The sequence below is a fragment of the Suricata suricatta genome, chromosome 10 (assembly GCF_006229205.1).
Source record: "Suricata suricatta isolate VVHF042 chromosome 10, meerkat_22Aug2017_6uvM2_HiC, whole genome shotgun sequence".
NCBI classification, from domain to species: Eukaryota; Metazoa; Chordata; class Mammalia; order Carnivora; family Herpestidae; genus Suricata; species Suricata suricatta.
In genome coordinates, this window is record NC_043709.1 from 116,021,049 (window position 1) to 116,043,988 (window position 22,940).

At 41.2% G+C, this 22,940-nt stretch overlaps 1 protein-coding gene across 1 annotated transcript; it reads right to left on the bottom strand.

Annotated features, from left to right (window-relative positions):
- Positions 1-3,142: 3,142 nt before the first annotated feature.
- HACD1 (3-hydroxyacyl-CoA dehydratase 1) lies at positions 3,143-22,172 on the bottom strand. The gene is made up of 7 exons (XM_029955675.1): positions 22,102-22,172; positions 16,043-16,160; positions 15,838-15,856; positions 15,472-15,560; positions 12,455-12,576; positions 6,796-6,974; positions 3,143-3,318 (listed from the first exon to the last, which is right to left on the bottom strand). The coding sequence occupies exons 2-7, from the start codon at positions 16,136-16,138 to the stop codon at positions 3,236-3,238; spliced, it is 588 nt and encodes a 195-aa protein (XP_029811535.1). The 5' UTR covers positions 16,139-16,160; positions 22,102-22,172; the 3' UTR covers positions 3,143-3,235.
- Between the last annotated feature and the right edge of the window lie 768 nt (positions 22,173-22,940).

The following is a 22,940-nucleotide window of genomic DNA, read 5'->3' on the forward strand; positions in this document are numbered from 1 at the left end:
GGCCTCCGACTTCAGCTCAGGTCATGATCTCGTGGTTTGTGGGTTCAAGCCCCGTGTTGGGCTCTGTGCTGACAGCTCAGAGCCTGGAGCCTGCTTCAGGCTCTCTCTCTTCCCCTCCCCGCTCATGCTCTGTCTTTGTCTCAAAAATAAATAAAACATTTAAAATAAGTTTAATTCTTTCAAAACAAAAAATGATAAAAATATTTTTTAAAGCTATCAGAGGAACACTAAAAAAAATCTAAAACTTTTGGGACATATTTTTAGGCTTCATACCTAGAGGAACAATTTATGATGTCTGTTTGTTTTGGTAAATCTAAACTAGAAATATAAACAAATTGAATTTTCAATTCCATTCAATGCCTTCATCCTAGAAATTACAGAACTGTGTTGTTCTTATTTTTTCTTCTATCAGTTGTATGTCTGTTCCAGATCACTATATAGGTTAATGGAAAAAAGTTCTGCATTTCACACATTCATTTGAAAAATAATTCAAATGTTGATTTTTATAGTTATTTTTTCTGATAGTTATTTCCTTCTTTTCCTTGCACCTTAATGATTCCTTTTATCAGTTTCATATCTATCATTGATTTTGAGTCTATTTGGAAGTCGCTTTAAACCAGAATGTTATCTGTTTAGTGGTGCTGATACACTTCTATACACATAAGTAACAAAAAACTCTGGCACATTCGATCCCCAATGAGCGATATTTTGTGATTATTTTGCAGTGTGATTTCCTAACCAACCTAACAATTGTGTCAGAGGTGCTACTGTGTAGGGTGGGGAGAGAGGAAAGACAGGGGTAAAAATACCAATTCCCTACAGCAGCACGTGGCACACACTTGGCACAAAATAAATGTGGGGGGCGGGGGACAGGCTCTTGCACGTTTTCTGTATCTTCCTGCCTGTATCATCACAAACCATGCGACAGAGGCGTCCAAGTCCAAAAGTGAAAATAATGCTTCTGAGAATCTCCGGATGTCAAATAATATAAGCTTTTGGTGAAAATGACCTTCTCAGGTTTACTTTGGCGTGCCTCTAAATATTAAGTTAGACCAGGGATGTTGTTGTATTAATATCAAATTAAGGCCATGAATGGTTAAAGGGAAAAAAAAGGCCTGTACACACTGTACATATTGCATATTCATCCTTCAAGTTATGAAAAATTTAAACAACTGGACTTTTATGGAATGTCACCAAATATAACCGAACATTGCTAGCATCAAAATGGCTCATGTTTGCTTTTTGAAAACCAAAATCTACAGGACTGAATGGAAGTTCTGTATGACTCATATCCTTAAAAGGAAAGCTAGGATGACTTCAGGAGAAATCTAAAAAATGCAAAGGAATTGCAAATACCTTCTCTTTAAGATCCAACTATCATTTAAGCCCGTTATTTTCTACACAAGGGACAGTTCTGATTTAGCGGATATAGAAGATACGGATGATAAACTAAATCTAAAGTTTAGGGATGATATGCTCACATAGGCCACTAAATAATAGTTTAAGGCATTTTTATTTTTATTCAAGTTAATCACAATTTCTACTTCAGGATATTCCACAACTAGAGGAAAAAGAGCCATTACAACTGCTTCAAGGGGGTACAAGTTGAACTGACACACATTTTAGGAATAGGATTTAAAACACTTTGAACAGAACAGGCATCTAACAGGATCAATATTTACTTGAACTTCTTACACTCTGGTACCAAAGGGAAAAATTCCCTGAAAACTTCTTCCATATAAAAATCCAAGATAAAAACAAATCAAGCAGTGTGAAAGGCAGAATGAACATTCGCATTCTGAGAATTAGTAACCTAATATATAGAATACACAGCGCTCGTTCAAACGGTTCAGCTGCAGAGTATTAAAATGTAACGTAATGAAGGAAATAGCACCTTTTAGAAATCACATTATCTAAAATGAAAGTTTGCAAAACTATTCCCGACTACAATCTCCACAGAAGAAAACAGAGAATGAAGTGGTAACACAAAACGGTTTTTAGCAGTGTGATGTAACATGTCGATTGCCTGTGTGAACATTACAAAACATTTAAAGTCAAAGTTACACACCGCCCCCCGCCACCCAGTATCTACAGGAGGCAAAAAAAAAAAAACAACCTTTTCTTTTAAAGTCACACATTTAATATCCTGTGTAAACCGGGTCAGTAAAGCAGCACACCTTAATGTAAGGGGAAAAATATCTAAAGGGCCTACTTGAGAATTAAAACGGTAAGTATTTTCAGTATGTCTTTCTACTAAACACAGAGCTAGGAGCTTTCCTATAAGACTTGTTCTGCTTGAAACTCAATGGAATTCAGAATAAAATGAGTCTGTCACATCATAGCCCAGAACGTTTCATTACCCAAGTACCACAAAGGGATGGCCGTGATTTTTATTAGATGATTCTAGGTACAGAGAAACCTTTCTCAGCCAGGGTTCTGACTGCAACATTATGATCAGACTCAACGTTTCTGTTTTGTTTTGTTTTTTACAAGTGAGACAAAGTATATACTTCTATTCTTTTTAATCCCTTAAAATCCTTACAGTTGAAAAGGTGGTCCTTGAAGGTTAATTCAAATAAAAAACATTTGCTTAGTGGTATATGTAATTTTAACAGCCTTGTCATATATTCAAAGAGTATTTTCCACTTGTGACATCTGCTTGGATATTTTGGTATATGGCTACTTTATCAAAAGCCCAACCATCGTGAATTATACCCACACTTCCGAAAATCGTTACTAATCACAAATGCTGCCTTCTCACTTGTAAGAAACAGATCTCAGGTTCAGGAAATACCAATAATTATTAATGAGTTATTATAATTTCTATTTACTTTCACTTACAAATATCACATAAATATCACTGGCAAGTATCATAATGTTAAATCATTAAACTAATCTGTAAATATTGATTTAGAAACCTTGTAGCAAATGCTGCAAAGAAAACTTTAGTGGAACTTAAAAAAAAAAAGAGTATTTATTTTTCCCAGGTCATATACCCAACTATTTTCACGACCATCACTGGCCTGGGAGTCGCTAACAAACACATGCACGGTTTTTGTAGAAAATTGATCTGGCACAATGTGAAGACAAATATTGGCAAATACCACGTCTCAAGTTATATTCTAAGAAATCATACAAGCTGTAGTATTTAATAAAGTTGTTTATTCTTGTTATTAAAACTGGACTCAAGTAATCCGGGTTATTCTGGAAAAAGCACCTTGTTTGCAGGGATCACTTAATCATCCTTCTCTACAATCACCTCTCCGTGAAGCACCTTTCTCCTTTGGCGTAACATGTGAAAATAGAGTTGTGGAAACACTGATTGAAAGAAAGAAAACAAAGGAAGGTATTGTTGAAAATTATTTACGCTCCAAAGCTCTTACCTGCAGCAAACTCTGAGCGCAAGCACATCATCCACCACCTCTGCCTTCCCAAATATTTACAGAGCTCGGGGAAAAAGTAGAAATGTGGGCGCCCACAGACCATCGGCCTACCTGTTTTTACAGGCTCCCCTCCTTTACCGCATTTTTTACACACGTGAAGGTCTGTGGTGACCTTGCCCTGAGCAAGTCTGCGGCACCGTTTTTCCAAGAGCATTTGCTCACTTCGTGTCTCTGTGCCACATTTTGGTAATTCTCACCATTCTTCAACCTTCTTTATTATTATTATCATACTTGTCATGGCCCCTGTGATCGGTGGTTTGGACTCACTGAAGGCTCAGATGACGGGTAGGGTTTTTCAGCAATAAATTATTTGTAAATGAAGACGTGTACACTGACGCTATCGCACACCTGATGGACTACGATATGACGTAACCCTAACTTGTGTATGCCATGGGAACTCTCTGGCAGGATCAGCTTCCCCGCAGGGGCCCCGACCTGCGCCCAGGGTCTCTGGGCTGTGCCTGGGAGGCCACTAACTGCTGGGCATTCTGGGGCAAAGTTAACCATCTTGATAAATGTACCTTTGTAATGACCTGGGAGACCCTGTTTGAATTTGGAATTCTGTAACTCTGTGGAATACTGTGCTAGAACATTCCAGCACAAGGAAAACTGCCCCGCCTGGGCCCCTTCTCTCTGGCCCAGGGGCCACCCTGTACCACCCAGGGTCTCAAGAACACGTATGGACATTTAGGACCACAGGACCCAGCTCCATCCGGAGCCTTCATACACAGTTTGTCCTCAGGGACGTTTGCACTGGTGACATGGCTTGTCCCTCAGAACAGACTGGGGAAGAGGCCCATCCATGCGGTCTCTAGATGCATGCATGCTCAGTACCACTTGGACAACAAATGCCAGGACCTCAGGTTTCTAGAAAGTGATCTAGAAGGGGAGGCGAGGCCTGTGTGGCGAAGAGATCAGAACAGGGCCCTCTACGCCAGGGCCCGAGCAGACGCCCCTCTTGGTTGGGTATATGGCTATTCTGCTATCTACACATTGACGCCTATGTATTAAGTCAGTCAGACATGCTGAGCTGCCCTTTCAAACTGGCAGAGTTACTCTGACCAATGTGAACCAGTGCTTTAAAGTGTGGTGTACACGTTAGCAGAGGTACAAACTAACATCAGCTATAAACAACACAAATGTAAAAATATCTCTGAAAATGATGAACTGAATTATTAAAACCAACTAACCTAATGACAAAAAAAAAGCGTTGAATTACTTGCTTAGGCAACTTTAACTGCTTTTAGAACTTAGCACAAATGGAACAAAAATGCACAACAGATTTTATTTCTTAATTTAGATACCATTCATCTTGATAAAGGTAATCATCAGGCATACCCAGGAGCCTAAACATGTTCAGGTAAGATATACTTAAACCTAACTGACCAACTATTAAAAATATTTCTGTAACATTGTGAGCAATGTAGTGGAAATACAGGCTTGAGTTCAAACCCTAGCCTTATTTACTAGCTGAGCGATTTTAAAGCAATGTCTGTAATGTCCTCATTGCGATGTCCTCTAATCTGTAATGCCCTTATTGAAAAATGAGAACTGGGGGCACCTGAGCGGCTCAGCCAGTGGCTCCGACTTTGGCTCAGTCCTGCTCTTGCAGTTTGTGAGTTCGAGCCCCATGTGGGGCTCTGTGCTGACAGCTCAGAGCCTAGAGCCTGCTTCAGATACTGTGTCTCTCTCTGCCCCTCCCCCATTCATGCTCCATCTCTCAAAAATAAGTAAAATGGTAAAAATAAATTAAGAAAAAGAAAAATGAGAACTAATAGCACTTCTTTTGAGTACTAGAGTAGTCACAGGACTGGTAATACTTTTAATTAACAAAAAAGTCAGTGAACAAAGTAAAACCGGTTGTATACAGCTAATGGTAACAGTCCAGGGGGAAACGACCAAGGCTGACTGCCAGCTGCTCCGGCATGTGGGACCCTCACGGAACCATCGGTGTGGCGAACTGAGTTCCTAGTGACACGGCCCAGAGTCTACGGCTCTCAGGACACAGGAAAACACGCAACCAACAGTTACTGGTTTGATGGTTTCAAGCCATGACCTGTTGAGCCCTGGGTTTCTGTGGAGACGGAAGTGGGGAACCCAGTCCCCCAACCCGGAACCAGGATGTGACCCGAAGCCCGCCGTGGCTCCGCTCCAGGCGCCAGGACGCCAAGGGCCCACATGGGTGCTGTACACGGGCCGCCCTTGGCCTTGGGCGCATAATCTGATGAGAGTTAGGCTCAACTGACAGGAGAAGAGGGGAATAAAGGCACTGACCATCAAGTCAGTTTGGATTTTGAAAAAGCTTAAAAGTTAGAGGCCCCCAGGGGCTGGTCAGGTTTTATGCGCATCCCCATTACATAAAATATTTTATCATGTCAATGCAGATTCCAGATGCTATAAACTTTTCTTATTTCCTTTGCTCCCTCATGGACACTAGAGTCTGTCGTCTTATTGAGAAGAGTAAATAACAGCCTTGCTTTACTTTCGTATTTCCTGCTAGTGACTATCGAAATTTGACAGAAAAATATTAACTCTGTTGGTACTTACATGAAGTGAGTAAAGTCTCACCAATTCACTGCAACCTCCTCAAAGAAGACAAGAAATTAGTGAAGAGGCTGCATTATTCAGAATATTTTAATGGGGTGCCTGGGTGGCTCAGTTGGTTAAGCGTCCAACTCTTGATTTCAGCTCAAGTCATGATCAGGCAGTTCATGGGTTCAAGCCCCGCTTCGGGCTCTCTGCTGTCAGTGTAGAGCCCACTTGGGATTCTCTGTCTCCCTCCCTCCCTCTCTCTCTCTCTCTCTCTTTCTCTGCCCCTCTCCTGTTCATGCATGTTTGATTTCTCTCTCTCTTTCTCAAAAATAAACAAAAAAAATATTTTTAAAAGAGCAGCTTCATTCTTTTCTAGTACATAGAGCAACACACACAAGACTGAAACGTACTCTTGAATAACTTTTCCAAGTATATGCTCAAGGAATAGACAGAAATGGCCTGATAATTTCTTGGATAAAATGTTAATCTTCAGATAAATAATTCTAACTGCTGGCAAATAGTTCACTGATGTGTGCTCTTCTCTTTTTTAAAAAGTCATATTAAGCTTCTCTTTAAATGATTTTGAGAAGGCGGTCATTTGTGTATCAATTTACTTATCTCTTTCCTTCTAACTAAGGAAGAGTCTTTTTTGACTCACTCTTCAATTATTGAAAATTATGAATCGACGTGGGGCTGAACAGAAGCTCTGATGTATTTGTAGGCCACTATGTTGCCCTGCTTAGTAAGCCAGCAGATCATGATACTTTACAAAAACGTCCACAGCATCTGCTAAATCAAGTACTAAGAACCATATACTTACATGGTATATACGAGGCCATGGTTATGAGAAGGAAATAATAGTAGTCAAAAGAGACATTGTACTTATTAGGAAGTCTTATTGAAAACATTCCTGTCTTCTTCACATACGGTAACGCCGCATATATTGTAAGAAGTTCACCAGCAACTCCGACAGGGTATAAGATGATAAAAAAGTTGTATCTGGAGAAAAGAAAGACCTCAAAGAATTATTTTTCTAGAGCAATGACTGGATTGGACATCATCTATCTTTTGCCAGTCCTGTCTTTGAACTTAAAAATTGGTCCCACACATATTTACAACGCCCCTCACGGAAGGTTAATGTTTTCTCTACTTGAATCATGTGCTTCTAAGTTTAATGATCTTCCTTTTTTCTTGTATCAGTTTCTATTTTAGATGGCAAGATCTTAATGAAAAACAAAGTCAACTTACATGACAGTACTGAAATAATGGTATGCAGGTTAAAAATGTAGATGTAGTTTTGTATTGCAAAGGACGTGGGTGTTGTAAATATTTTTTGTAAAGTACGTGTTATAAGGTGTTGTAAAGGTAACTTCTTTGACACCTGAAACCAGAACTGAGCTAGTCACCCCTCGGTCAAGCGCAGTGCTTTAAAAGACCAGTTATGATCCTAACTTTATATCTACATCTTGAAATTACCAAAGTGGTTCTTTGGAGGCATTTGAAAACCCCTGTGTGGTTACTAATTGAAGGAGAATTACTTATTATTTCAGAAAACTGAAATAATACGACCTAAAGTTTCAATTACTATAGTGAATATATGGTCTAAAACCGCTTTGATAACAAAACAAGAAAGACAGGCTGTTACCAAAATTCCCACATTAAAAGAAGGGTCAGGTCGCTTAAGACAGAGCTGAGAAAGTTCTTTTCAAAATCCCAAATCACAGTTCGTCCCTGTTGGCTGTGGCAGGAGCTCGGACACACAGTAGGCCCGCCGTCCCCTCCGCCTGCAGTGAGAGGAAGGAACCCTTTCCAAGTCTCTGCAGGCCTCCAGAAGAAGGGGCGTCAAGGACCCCAGGCAACAACATTTCTCCATTAAGGAAAATCATTTTTCTCCAAGGCAGTTACCACAGAAAATAAAGGTCAAAATCTTGGTGGAAAATGAAAGAAATCAAATTAATACATATTTTATGTAATCATGTTGTTGGCATTAAGAAAAAATTTCTAGAGAAAAGTTAAACTCCTCAGCATGGCCGGAACTTGGAGACAACTTAGAAGTCACCTTGTTCTTGCATATCAAGGACATACAAGGATGAGAGATGGGAGAGGAACAGAATTATTTGCCAAAATAAATTAAGTGGAGAAAGAAAAGGCCAGTGATTCTTTTACTGTCCCTGTTTATCCACTCCTTGCCTGGGGTGTATCTCGGCTTTCTTACTAGTCTTTGTGTAGTTATTTGCACGTCACTTAAGTCACTTTTTTCCAATCTTAATTTCCTAACTCAACTTAAAATCATATAACTGAACATTTTATAAGCCCTTCTCAAGTAAAATGTTCAAACTTATATGTGGTTTTTAAAGTTTATGTGACTCTCTAGTGAGTGTCTCGGAAGCATTTTTCTTCAACAGAAAGAAATATCACTCCTAGAGTGAACTAGTCTAAGGTCTTCGGCCACTGATTATTTTTAATGTAACGAGGAAGAATCATATAATTTACTTTCTTTGCACTTTAAAAAGACTGCACGCCACCAACTCTCGAAGTTCTGATGGCAGCCTGAGAAATCTAGCTACTTACTGAGAAAACGATATAATGCCTCCTTAAAGATTCCTAATTGTTACCTAAAATTTTTTGAAGGGAGTGAATTTTTGAAATTAATATAAAAACACAACAATATACAAGTACCTATTCAGTGGACTTTTCTTGTAAAACTCCTAACACATAAATAGAATCAAAGTATATTCAAACTGGCAGACTCCGCTGGGTATTTATAAATAAGAAGCCATTCTTAAAGTGAACTTGTACTTGAGAACAACAGCTTCAATGTTTGAACATAAATACAAATATTATTTTAGGTTTTTTAATGAGGCTGGCAAATACGGCCGGCATCCTTACGATTTCTGACATGAAATAAAATGATTCGTGATTAGGCGTAACTGACATGTTTCGTGCTAACATGTGCATTCCAAAGTTGAAAGATTTTATAGTACCTGGTTTAACACTAACGCGACCGAGGAAGGATTTCTAAACAGCAAGTTGAAACATGCAATGGCAGAGCTTTGAACTTTTCTAAAAATCTAAGACATGCAAAATGCATTCCAAAAGGCAGACTGACAAAACATTAAAGACGTTTACCTTCCACAGACAAATTTTCTAAGTACGGCAAGTGAAGAAACTATATCACGTATTAGTATTTTCAAAGGTGCTAGAGGCCTGGAAGACTGGGATCATGCAAGAGGGCACTGAGGAACATTCTAGGTTTAGTCCAGCGACACTCCAGACCACCAACCGTGAGAAAGGCCCAACTGCCCAACGTGAAAAAGTGTTCAGTTACAGTAAGAATAAAACCAACCAAACGGACATCAATGGGAGCACTGCCTTCTTACGAAAGACAATACATTTAAGTTCAAATGATAATTTTAAAGCATTTTCAATAAACAAAATGGTAAGCCACAATTGTCTAAGAAGGAGCTGGAGCATAAAAAAAAGTCTGAAAGAGTATAAATCCAATTAATGGTTGAGTATCCTGACAGATAGGATTATAAACAATTATTTTGGATTTTTTATGTATTCTACAGTTCATTACATGTGAACATGCATGATATATGAGTTATGAAAAAGGAGTCATTACTTAAGAAAAGTGTTAGGCTCTTAATATATGAGGATCAAAAACAAATCTGACACGGGGCGCCTAGGTGGCTCAGTAGGTTAAGCATCCGGCTTCGGCTCAGGTCAGATCTCACGGTTCGTGGGTTCGAGCCCCACGTCGGGCTTTGTGCTGACAGCTAGCTCAGAGCCTGGAGCCTGTTTCAGATTCTGTATCTCCCTCTCTCTCTGACCCTCCCCTGCTCCAGCTGTCTCTCTCTGTCTCTCAAAAATAAATAAAAAAGCATTAAAAAAAAAAACAAATCTGACACTAGTTGGATGCTGACTTTCAAACACATTAGGAATGTGTTAATATAAATATCAGTTTTAAAAAATAGAATAGGGGCACCTGGGTGGCTCCATCGGTTAAGCGTCCGACTTCGGTTTAGGTTTTGATCTCATGGTTCGTGGGTTCGAGTCCTGCACTGGGCTCTGTGCTGACAGCTCAGAGCCTGGAGCCTGCTTTAGATTCTGTGTTTCCCTCACTCACCGCCCATACTCTGTCTCTCTCTCTCTCTCTCTCTCAAAAATAATCATTAAACATTTTTTTTAAATAAAAAGTAAAAAACAAAAATATGGAGGCACCTGTATGGCTCAGTCAGTTAAGCGTCTGATTCTGGGTTTTGGCTCACATCATGATCTCACAGTTTGTGGGCTCCAGTCTCAAGTTGGGCTCTGCGCAGACAGCACAGAGCCTGGAGTCTGAGTCAGATTCTGTGTCTCCCTCTCTCTCTACCCCTCCTCTGCTTGTGCTCTGTCTCTCAGAAATTATAAATAAATAAACATTAAAAAAAACCTTCTTAAAAACTAGATACATGGCTATAGCATTGTTTATAATATCTCACAACAGGCCTTCTACTAGCAAACTGGAACTTATCGGAATTCTAGCAACAGAGAACTGGCCAGCCATCCTATGGAATACCGCACAGCATTAAGCATTAACAGCTAGATCTAAACATTCCAGTGTTGACTTAAAAAAAAGAAGCTCCAACATATGAACAAAAAGCAAATACAATGCCATTCTATTTATGGTTTTTTAGAAACTCCCATTTGTGTAGTCACATCTTCGGTAATGCGAAAAAGCGTAGGTGGGTCCACTGCAAACGTCTTCCCCCCCAGGGGAAGCCAGCTGGTGAGGCAGGAGTACAAATAAGAACTTTCCCTGTTGATTCCATATACTTCGGAACTTTTTGTAGTGAAAGCATACTACTGTCGTTTAACAAAACAGCAAAGGATGGAAACATCGCCGACCCCCCTTACCCTGCGTATGGAGAAGAGACATCCAGAAGCACACGGATGTGGCATCTCTCTTACCCCAGCTGTGCCTCCCACCTCCTGGCATTTCAAGATCTGTTAGCGGTTTCATGTTTGTCTCCTATGCGGTACGAGGACAGAGTTTTGTTGTGTCCAAACCTGCACCTCAGGTGTACAGGACGCACACGGTACGTGTTACTCTTGTAGCGAATATAAGGACGACACAGGGAAGGAAATGAACAAATCCATGCTGGTTGGCGTGATTTGTTCTTCAAAGAGCAGTCTTGTTTTTATAATAACTTTGTAATATATCGAGTGCTCAAAGAATGCAAACTTTAAAAGAAAACATAACGTAAAAGTTGTCGCTTTAGGACAGATATATTAAGAGCCCTTGAAATCTAAGTTTTGTCACATTCTGAAGAATACAGTTTAGGTTAAGGATGACCTTTAAAAATTTCTGTTTCTGGTATTTAAAACGTGTCAAGAAGCTGACATTATGGGGAACCTGGGTGGCTCAGTCTGTTAAGCATCCAATTCTTGATTTCAGCCCAGGTCTTAATCTCAGAGTTTGTGAGTTCAAGCCCTACGTCAGGTTCTGCACTGCAGCAGGAGGCCTGCCTGCGATTTTCTCTCTCCCTCTCTCTGCCCCTCCCCTGCTTGAGCTTTCTTTCTCTCTCTCTTTAAATAAATAAATAAACATTAAAAAAAAAGAAGCTGACATTGTGTGTGTATATGTATATGAGATCCTAAGAATTATGGATACCTGATTATTAAAATAATTTACATCATTCAGACAAAAGGCCATATTTTTGGCACAGTGTTTATTTAATATAATTCAAAAAATGTACATTTTGCTTTCAAAGAAAAAAATTAATGACCAATTTGGGTTATTTAAGGATACTGATATAATTTGCTTTGCACTGATTTTACTCAAAACACGTATGATTTTTCTCTGATCATTAAATTAAGCCTTGGGTGGGGAGCCTGGGTGGCTCAGTCGGTTAAGCCTCCGACTTCAGCTCAGGTCAGATCTCACATTCGTGGGTTTGAGCCCCGCGTCAGGCTCTGTGCTGACAGCTAGCTCAGAGCCTGGAGCCTGCTTCCGGTTCTGTGTCTCCTTCTCTCTCTGCCCCTCCCCCTCTCATGCTCTGTCTCTCTCTGTATCAAAAATAAATAAAACATTAAAAAAAATAAATTAAGCCTTGGGGCGCCTGGGTGGCTCAGTCGGTTAAGTGTCCGGCTTCGGCTCAGGTCATGATCTCACGTTCGTGGGTTCGAGCCCCGCGTTGGGCTCTGTGCTGACAGCTCAGAGCCTGGAGCCTGCTTCAAATTCTGCATTACCCTCTCTCTCTGACCCTTCCTTGCTCACGCTGTCTCTCTCTGTCTCTCAAAAATAAATAAAAAACATTAAAAAACATTTTTAAAAATAAATTAAGCCTTTAGAATGCAAGTTACCACATGGCTGATAGCCAAAAAACAGCATCCTGCCATCATGGCGCTAAGGCACAAATTTCACTTCTCTGGTGTTAGCACACAAAACACGCATGCACAGGGCTGTGAGCATTTAAACCGCAAGACATCGCCACCTGGCCCATTTAATGAAGTATGGCAAGTGGTCGAGAAGACTGAATGTGTAGAAGGAATAGCGAGTGATCTCTGTCACAGTCCACGAGACCAGAAAAAGCACCACGCTCTCCTCATCCTGGATCTGCAGAATCACAGAGAAATCCACAGTGTCGTTTAACCTGGAACATTTTCCTCCATGAAGGTATCTCATGTCAGTTATTTACTATGTGTCTTTTATTACACTGGGCTGTTAGCGGTAGACTGAGGCTAGAAGGCACACTCCCCATTACATCATCCGTTATGACACACAACCCAGCCATGTCCTGGGCGCAAGAACAGTCAACTCTCTACTGCTTTCTCCTCCTCAGCCTTCGCTCCAGCTGCTAACTCAGCCCCCGAGGACAACACCAGCCCCTCGAAGCCAGCATGGGAACAATCTGACGTTCCTCCTTACTATCGGCCGCTGACGACCCATTCCTCTGCTGCGCTGGCTCCTGCACCTGCCCACTCCCATTTCCTGCTTCCCCACTGTGATTCAGGGCTCCTGTCCCATCCTCACTACTGTAACAGCCTCCGGAATCCTCTCTCTGCTCTCTAGTCTCTTCATGGATGGACGTGTTCTCTTAAAAGCAAAACAAACAAAAACACATTTGGAAATAGCTCATCTGTGATTTAGAGGTCTCTTTGGTTCCTCGTTGCTTAACAGGAGAAAAAGATAAAATCCTATCCCCTGTGCATGGTGATCAAGTTTGTTTGTTTCAACACTCCACTGTTATCTCTCTTTCTCTCTCTCTCTCTCTCTCTCTCGATACTTTGTATTATTTCCAGAACATCCTCTAAACATTTACATCTTAACACATCCCTCCATGAAAATGCGACTTACTGGCTCCCATAAAAAACCCTCTCTCATCCTTTAAGATCCAACTAAAACATCACACCCTCTGGAAAACTTTTCCCAAACCCTTCCTTTCACCCTGAGCAGGCATTTGCTCATCTTCCTTGATCAGATCTGTATTAAAACACTTTCCACTTCATTTTAAAGTCTGTCTGCCTAACCCTCACGTATCCATCACCGCGCGATTGTACATTCCCTCCTCAGGGAAGCCTTCCCTCCTCCCTTGGTCAGACTAAGTCCCCTATAATACAAGACACTCGTCTGGCTTCAAAGCACTAAGGCTAATGAAATGACACTATTACGGCTGACCCCTGAACAACGTGGGGGTTAGGGGCACCAACCTCCACCCCATGCGGTCAAGAAGCCTACGTTAACTTTTGACTCCCCCCGAAACTTAACTACTAACAGCCGACTGTGGACCAGGAGCCTTATTGGTAACATATACACAGTTGATGAACACACACTCTGTATGTTATATGTATTATATACCGTATTCTGACAATAACGTGAGCTAGAGAAAAGAAGATCCTGTTAAGAAAACCTTCAGAGAAAACATACTTACAGTACTTGACTGTATTTGTCAAAAAAAAAAAAAATCTGTGTGTGAGTGAACACGTGCAGGTCAAGGTCAACTGTATTTGTACAACTGCTTGTTTACCGTCTCTCCCAGCTACAGGCTCCACAAGGCAGGGGCTGTACCTGCATGACTGACAGCCAGGTCGCCAGCACAGTCTCAGGCACAGAACAGTACCTCTCCACTGATCCCACATCTGCATGGCTGTATCCCTCACTTCCCGAGAGCCAGTGCACACGAGAGCTGGGTGCGCCCCGGCCGCTTTCTGTGAATCCAGACATTAGCACAGTGCCCAGTGTTCACAGGCACTCCAGAAATGTTGGCTAAATTAATTAAAGAGTGGTGGGAAGGTGCCAGTGGGAAACTATTGCTGGAGAAAATTACATAGTAATATTCAGGCAGAGATCCTTTGGAGGACAAAAAAGAGCAGATGGGCCTTTTCCTCTCTGGGGCCAGCAACCTGCTAGATTCCCTTTAACTTCTTTTCCGCAGTAATGTTGGCCCCCACCCCCCTCACCCCTGTCTTGTCTTTCTTTTTCCTTCATCTTCGGACTCTTTGGAGTCCTGGCCCAGCTATTATACTCCCTCACTGTCTGGAAGAGTCTCTCTTTTATTCTGTTGATGCTGGACTCCTGCTTTTACACCGCGTGGCAATCTGGATAAAGCGTCTGGCCCCCCACATGGCAGGCACTCAGGACTAAGTGTGTGGCGGGCAGCGGCAAGGGCCAGGGGGCACTCAGTAAGTGAAAGACACCGGTCCCAAGGGCTAACGTGCAGAGTGGCGAGAGGGCAGAAGGGCAGTGATCTGTCCCCGCACAGACGGGGGCCGGCAAGTCTAGCAGGCGAGGGAAGGGAGTTAAGGTGTCATTTCAAGCAGACAAGAAAGGCATCTCAGGAATGGAGAGGCGGCCAGGGATCTGTCCTCAAGTGGACAGGAGACGCTGGAGGCTGTCAGAAGGTCAGAAGGGTCCATCTGGGCAATGTGTCTGTCATGGGCTTATAAGGCCCAGTGTCTTGACATATTGAGCATGGTGTTTGTTTGTCTAAGAGGGTTTAAGCCATTAGATTTAGGTCTGTCTCCTGTAAGGCCTCAATACATAATATGCTAATTTCCCCCGCTTCCTCAGCCCTTCCAACTTTTCATTTCGCCTTCCCCATTTGCTCAGATCCACAGAACTGCTTTTTCATGCCTGCTGCTACACCGCGCAACGGTGAGTGAGGACAATAAACTGTTGACGCTGATGACTTCAATACAGAATCAATGAGAATACACGTCAATAGAAAGGAAAATTTCTGGTTAGCTGTTTGACGGAATATGAATATTCATTTTAAAAGCTGAGAAACATCAGAGGAGAACAGACTGTGGACATAAATATTTAGTTTGCTTGTCTTACAAGGTCATTCTGCTAATGCACTAAGTTAATGTACAATCACACTTAAAACCAAACCCAGCCCTCTTCTGTCTAGTGGTTCTGCCTCCTGAAATATAGCAATGCTAATATTTTAGCCTCCCACTAATAAAAAGCTTTTCTACAGGCGCATGAAGAGAACATGTTAGCGTCACTTACTGGTTTTATACTGTGAGTAATAAGCCACACCATAAAGATTCTTGAACTCACTTGGACCCCAGCCACAATCACAGAAGTCGGTACAATTCCTTAAAGAGAAAAACAAGTCAGCAGTGCCTGGGTGGCTCGATGGGTGAAGCGTCTGAATTCAGCCCAGGTCATGATCTTGCAGTTTGTGACTTTGGGCTCCACGTCTGGCTCTGCGCTGATAACACAGAGCCCTTTGGGATCCTCTGTCTCCCTCTCTCTCTGCCCCTCCCCCGCTCTCACACTCTCCCTCTCCCAAAACTAAACATTAAAACAACAAGTCAACCATGGCCCTAGAGGCAATTCATACCAACAATGAAAATTAAATAAAAAACTCACCAATTAAACAGTGGACTATCTGCAAGCAAAGAAAAAAAAAACCACAGGTCAATAGCACGCAACATAAAATAAATCCATGTGAACACTGGCTTTCTATAAATCCGTAGGTGGTATGTCATCAGCGAAATAAGATTGGTTTTGCTCAACAAATAATTTTTCAAATAAATATCACAACAATAGGAAAACAGCCTCACAGGAAACTTACCTCAAGCAAGGCAAATGTCTGGAAAAATTTAAGTGTCTTCTGAATACATTTGTATAAACCTTTGTGTGTTCCTTTTTCCATATAAAAACGTACCATGGCAATAGCTAGAACCAACCACCTGGAAGAAATAAAAGTATTTTATGAAGTTCTACCAAAATGAATACCACAGAGCTTCCTGAAAAGAAATGGTGTAATTCAGAGTAATAGTATATGTGTTTTATTATGTTCTCAGTTCATTATTCTTTTTAACGAAATCCACAGGAAGAAATGACATTGTTTTTATACGGGCTCTTCAAGGGGGATGAACACAACATACTGGAGACCAGTGAGATTCAAAGGCCAAACAATATCCATTTCACGTTTGGTTTCAGCAGTTAAATTGATGGACTGAAGAAATTAGCTTTATGTACTGAAGTGAGGTTGTCAAGCATTTCATAATTATATAAATATTTCTTAAGGTAAAAATCAGTGTAAGCATGTACTTATGCAAATATACAATATATCCTTACATGTAAGTAGAAGTAAAAATCTTTCATACTAATTATTTTTTAATGTTTTTTTTTATTTTTGAGAGAGAGAGAGACTGTGAACTGGTGGGAGGTGGGGGGTTGGGGAAGAAGGAGAGCAGAGGGCGAGAAAAAGAGAGACACAGAATCTGAAGCAGGCTCCAGACTCCGAGCTGTCAGCACAGAGCCCAACACTGGGCTCGAACTCACGAACCATGAGATCATGACCTGAGCTAAAATCGGATGCTTAACGGACTGAGCCACCCAGGCAGCCCTCATAATGATTAGTCTTTTTGTAGAATTTGCATGAAATAAGCACAACTGTTGGGCCACAGGAGGCATATATACAGAAGGCCATATATGGGCCTGCTTTAAAAGAGTCTGTTTTACAAAATGGACCGAGTACATATGCCTTCCCTTTTCAACTTATACCTGCACATGAAACAGAGGTTCTGTGCTGTGAATCAACGGCACTTCAAACACCAGATCCACCTGTGGGGACCAGCTTTCTCGCCCTGCGCTCTATCTCCTGGAAACACTCAAGAGAGTTCATTTGTTTCCAGTTTCCCTCACAATTACATGAGCACGTTTGAAGTTCTAAAAAGGTATGCCATCTATACCTTTTTAAAATCTGTAACAACATACCCGTGGAAATGAGTGTGTTAAAAACCCCAGGCTTTTAATTCTGTGGTCTCCAAAGTGTCTAGGTAAATGGGTTTATGAATGATAACATTTTTATATGGTTTTAATTTTTTAATTAAGGAACACTCATACAATGGACAAATGGCTTAAAGATTCCTGCAAAGAAACTACTGGTTGAATATGATGAACATGGTCAACAAGGTGAAGAGAGGATGGAGGTGGGCACCTGTATTCCTCTTCTTGGCACTCACTGAGGGGAAAGCAGGGGCGTTCCAGTGACAAGAAGTCAGGTAAGGTCAGAAACTACCAGCGAGAACTTCGAAATGTGGAAATGTTAATGATAACAACAGTGACGATAATAATCGGTGTACTTTCAGAATGCTTTTATGATCTAGACAATATTCCTTTTTAAACTTTTTTTTAATGGTTTTTTTATTTATTTTGGAGAGACAGAGGCAGTGCGAGCAGAGGACGGACAGAGAGAGAGGGAGACACAGAATCTGAAGCAGGCTCCAGGCTCTGAGCTGTTAGCACAGAGCCCAACGCGGGGCTTGAACCCACGAACCGCGAGATCATGACCTGGGCCGAAGCTAGACACTTAACCGACTGAGCCATCCAGGCTATTGCCCCTAGACAATATTCTAAATGCATATTTAACATATTAGTATTTCATCCTCACAAAAGCCTTGCGAGGTAGGGACTGCTATTATTCTATTTTACTGCTGAGGAAACAGGCAGAAAAGGTCACAGAGCCTTGGGATATTAATCATAATATTTCATATATTTAAATTACAAGCAAATTTTCGAAGTTATACAGAGAGGCGTGGCCTGGGTGGTTAAGCTGGTTCAGTGTCCTACTCTTGGGTTCGGCTCAGGTCATGATCTCACCGTCTGTGAGTCTGAGCCCCACATCGGGCTCTGTGCTCGCAGCCTAGAGCCTGCTTGGCATTCTCTCTCTCCCTCTCTCTCTGCCCCTCCCCTGCTCATGCTGTCTCTGTCTCTCTCAAAATAAATAAATAAACTTAAAAATAAGTTATAAGGAGAGTTATGCTCAAATATCTTAACTGATAGGCGTGTACTATCAAAAAGATTTGTTGAAGGCCACTTCTGCAAACAAGACAGTCACCAGGCAGAGACATCAAGTGACTTACCCTAAGTATTAAGGTCAGTGGTCCAGTGGTCATGGAACCCATGAGGTCTCTCTTTTTTTAATTTTTTTATGTTTTTTATTTATTTTTGAGAGACAGAGACAGCGTGAGCAGGGGAGGGTCAGAGAGAGAGGGGGACACAGAATCTGAAGCAGGCTCCAGGCTCTGAGTTGTCAGCACAGAGCCCAAAACAGGGCTCGAACCCACAAACCGTGAGATCATGACCTGAGGTGAAGCCAGATGCTCAACTGACTGAGCCACCCAGGTGCCCCTCCCGCCCCCATGAGGTCTCCTAATCCCCCAGACTCTTCCCTCTCCACAATATCCCCGGCTTTACTAGATTCAACTGATGGCTTCATCTCATAGTGGGCCAATGCTGAATTTTGTGCTGGACTAATCTGGGTGACACTCTACGTGCCTTCCAGGTTTCAAATGTTATGATTTCATTACCTCCAATTCTAAGTCCCTATAGACTAACAATAAGAAAACAAACAGCTTAGTAAGAGGTTTAAATTCACATTTTCCACCCACTGTCTTTTTTTTTTTTTAGGAAAATCCAAGTTGGATTTTTACACAAGATCATTTTGAGAGGTAATTATTAAAGTACCAAAGCATTCACCCAAGGATTCATTTAGACAGCAAGTTCTCTACGTTGTTAAATAGATATAAAAATCCACGCAGGAGAACATGGCTAACAAATTCTACTGGTGTCCTGTAGGTGGCAACATTGTACCACCTAGTGTAGTATTTTGAGAACAATTACTAACTTGTTTGAAATTTAAAAAAAAATTAACACTCTGGGTGGGTTAGAAAGGACCACCTCTCATGTATTTTTCAGTCAATATGGCCAGGAGCTAATCTGAACTAATCAGCACTCACTTTCTAAGCCCACCATCAGAAGGGAGTGACAATCAAAGTCTCCCATAAGGGCCCTGCGTTTAACTAACTTTGGACGTCCCACATTCATTGGTTTGGTAATTACAATTCAAAGGCAATTAGAGTTTCTGCAATTGGGAATTGTTTTCTGGAAAGTTCTGTTTTTAAAAAAAAAAAAAACATGCCAGGGCTACTGATTACCCAAATATGAACCCAGATAGATAGGCTCAATCCTTGAGAAAATACTCTTTGGAAAATACATACACATGTGCTTTGTATGTAGAAGATCGCTTGTTCGCTTAATTCATTTCCTTATCTACTCATCTTCACATTCAGCACTTATTGCTCAGCCAGGGAATGTGCTATATGCTGGGAAATTAGAAATAGATAAGACATAATCCTTGCCTCAAGAAGTCATTAAATTAGTAAGTGGTGAAAACAAAACAGTGCCGTAACAGGAGGCATGTGCCATGACTCACTAAACACATGGTCTTCTCGCCATGCCAGTAGGCTGCCATGACCCTGAAAAATCTTATCGAAGGAGTTCCTTCTTCTGTCTCTGGTGCTCCGTTTTCTCCTGAGATTTCTTGGAGACCACCCGCTCCATAAGGACCTTGGTTACTTAAACCTGTATCTTCTTTTCTTATTTCAACACTTGTTTTAAAATCTTAATTATGAACAACGTCAAACGTATACAACGGGACAGAGGATGGTGTAAAGAGCCCCCATGTGCCCACTGTCCCCCTTCAACCATTAACATCTTATGGACAATCCTGTATTATCCAAACCTCTATTCACCTCCCCCATCCCCTTCCCTCATTATTTTGAAGGAACTCTAATACATTCTATAGTTTGAATCATAATAAAAAGATTTTTAATAAACATTACCATAATACCATCATCCCAATTGAAAAATTTTAACGATAACATCTTAGATCACAAAATGTAGAGTCGGGATACAAATTTCATAATTGTCTCATGCTTTTTAAAAATCATGATTGTGGGGAGCCTGGGTCGCTCTGTTGGTTAAGCATCCAACTTCAGCTCAGGTCATGATCTTATGGTTTGTGGGTTCAAGCCCCACATTGGGCTCTGTGCTGACAGCTCAGAGCCTGGAACCTGCTTTGGATTCCGTGTTTCCCTCTCTCTCTGCGCCTCTGCCTCCCCCATTCATGCTCTGTTTCTCTCTGTCTCAATAATAAGTAAACATTTAAAAAAAATCATGATTGAAATAAGGTTCAACCTTGTAATTAGTTGCATTGTCTTTCATAGCTTATTTAAACTATAGGTTTCCCCTCCCTCCTTCTATCTACTTCTTTCACCCTCCCTTTCTTTCTTGTGAAATTTGTCTGTCAAGGACACTGCAGAGTCACCCTCCATCTGGGTTTTGCTAATCAGACACCCACGTGCCGTTTATTATGTTCTTCTGTCCCCTGTGTTCCCTGTTGACAGTTCCAGGGGCTTGATCAGGTAGATTCACATTGGAGGCTAATTCCCAAGTTGTGCTGTGCATTTCCCTAACAAGAGCATGATTTCCGGCTGTCCCTCTTGTCTGTAATGTTAGCAGTCATTGCTGATCATTGCCCAGATCCATTAGTCCAGCAGTTACTGAAAAGTGATGATATTCTAATTTTATCATTTCTTCTTGACACCTCCTATAAAGTAGCCATTTGGAGATGCATACCATTGGACTTCTGTATGCTGTTCACTAAACTTGCTTTCCTAGATTAAAATGAAACTTATTTCACAGCCACTATGTGTTTCGACTTACTGCACATAGACACTCATGCCAATGGAATTAAGCTGAAAGGTTCATGAAAGAAAAAAAACAGATACACTAGACATTGTCAAGATTAAGACCTTCTGCTCTTTGAGAGACACTGTGAAGAGAATGAAAAACCAAGCCACAAGAGGAGAAAATATTTACAAATCACATACCTGAGAAAAGACTTGTATCCATACTATATTTTAAAATAGCTCTTAGAACTCAGTAATAGAAAAATCAAATAACTTCATTTAAAATCAATGGGTTTAAGATTTGAACAGGCACTATGTCAAAAAGATATACAATTGGTAAGTAAGTGCATGAAAAGATGTTCACTGTAACTAGTCACTAGGGAAATGCAAAGTAAAATCACACTGAGATAACACAATACACCATTAGAATGTCTACAATTACAATGGCTGACTCCATCAGTGTTGGTGAGGAGGTACAAAATGCTGGAACGCTCATTCATGGCCCCTCGGGATGTAAAAGAGCACAATTACTCTGGAAAAGGTTGGCAGTTCCTAAGAAATCAGGAATGTGACCACATGACCGAGCCATTCCACTCACAGGGAGTCACACACGAGATATGAAAGCATACGTCCAAAGACTGTGCGTGAATGCTCAGGGTACTGTCATAGCCAAAACCTGGGACGAACCGAAATGTCCATCAACAGAAGAATGGATAAACAAGTTGTGGTAGATCGTTGTGTGGGATAAAACACGTCGGTCACTTAACATTTGGGGAAACGTATATGCCTGAATCTTGGGTCTGGTACTCTAATAACTCACACCCTGTATGTTCTGAAACGATCTTAAATAGTTTCTCTTTCTGTGTCAAGCGCCCTACTGATCATATCCATGATATTTTTTATTCCTTGTAATAGTCGAGCAAAGTAGTTGTGTGGTCCCAATCCACAGAGAAGAAAACTCAGGGTCAGAGAAGTGACTGATCTGAGGCTACCCGGCTAAAAAGGAGAGAAGCACAGCCTTTAACCCACACCTTATTGTGCTATTTACCTACAGATTACAACCCAAATATGTCAGCAAGGCGTTTAAGGCTCCCATCCAGCTTCATTTCCGCGCCACCCCCCACCCCCCATACGTACACCTCAGGCCTACTTGTTGTCTCAACCGCATGTCGAGGAAGGTCACATCTCTGTACCCTGATGCACGCCGTCTCCGCTTCCATGCCCACCAGATCCCGCTGACCCGTCAAAGCTCACTTACAAGCTATGATCACTACCACAAAGCGTTCTCGGATTCCCACTACCCGTCTGACCAGTCCCTCTGCTGGTCTTTTACTGCAATACAGAAATGCTTCTGCAAGGACAGAGCTTAAAATATTTATCTTATGTCTCTCATCTGACCAAGGACAATGCACTTAACAGGTCTGGGCTCAAAAGTCCTGAAAAGAAAAAAAAAGAAGAAGAAAGAAAAAAAAAGAGAGAAAGAGAGAGAAAATATGTGCACTTCTCTGGTCAAGTATCTGTTATGAAGTACTATAAAAATCCGCACATCCTTTAAAGGTATAATTCTACTCCTGGGAATTCATCTGAAGCAACTAATTCAACAGAAACAAATAAAAGCAAACGGTCATTAGGGGAATGGTGTAATCCATTATTATTCGTTAACTCTACGCACGCTGATGTAACCATGAAAGGATACATTTATGAAAACAGCACAGAACTATCTAGTAGAATATTACATGAAAATAGGCTATATAATGGAGCAGATACTGTAACTACAATGGTCTATAAGATGCATTTTGGAGCTTACCCTATACTGGGGGGTGATGGACAATAAGCAACAAGCTGAATTAGTAAAACACACTGTACACTTATATGGCAATAAGTGCAATGAGAAAAATAAAGCAGGCAAGAGGAACAATGGTATAATGGGGACATACCCTATTTGAATGAAGTTAGATAGGAAAGGCCTCCCTGAAAACGGAGATTTGA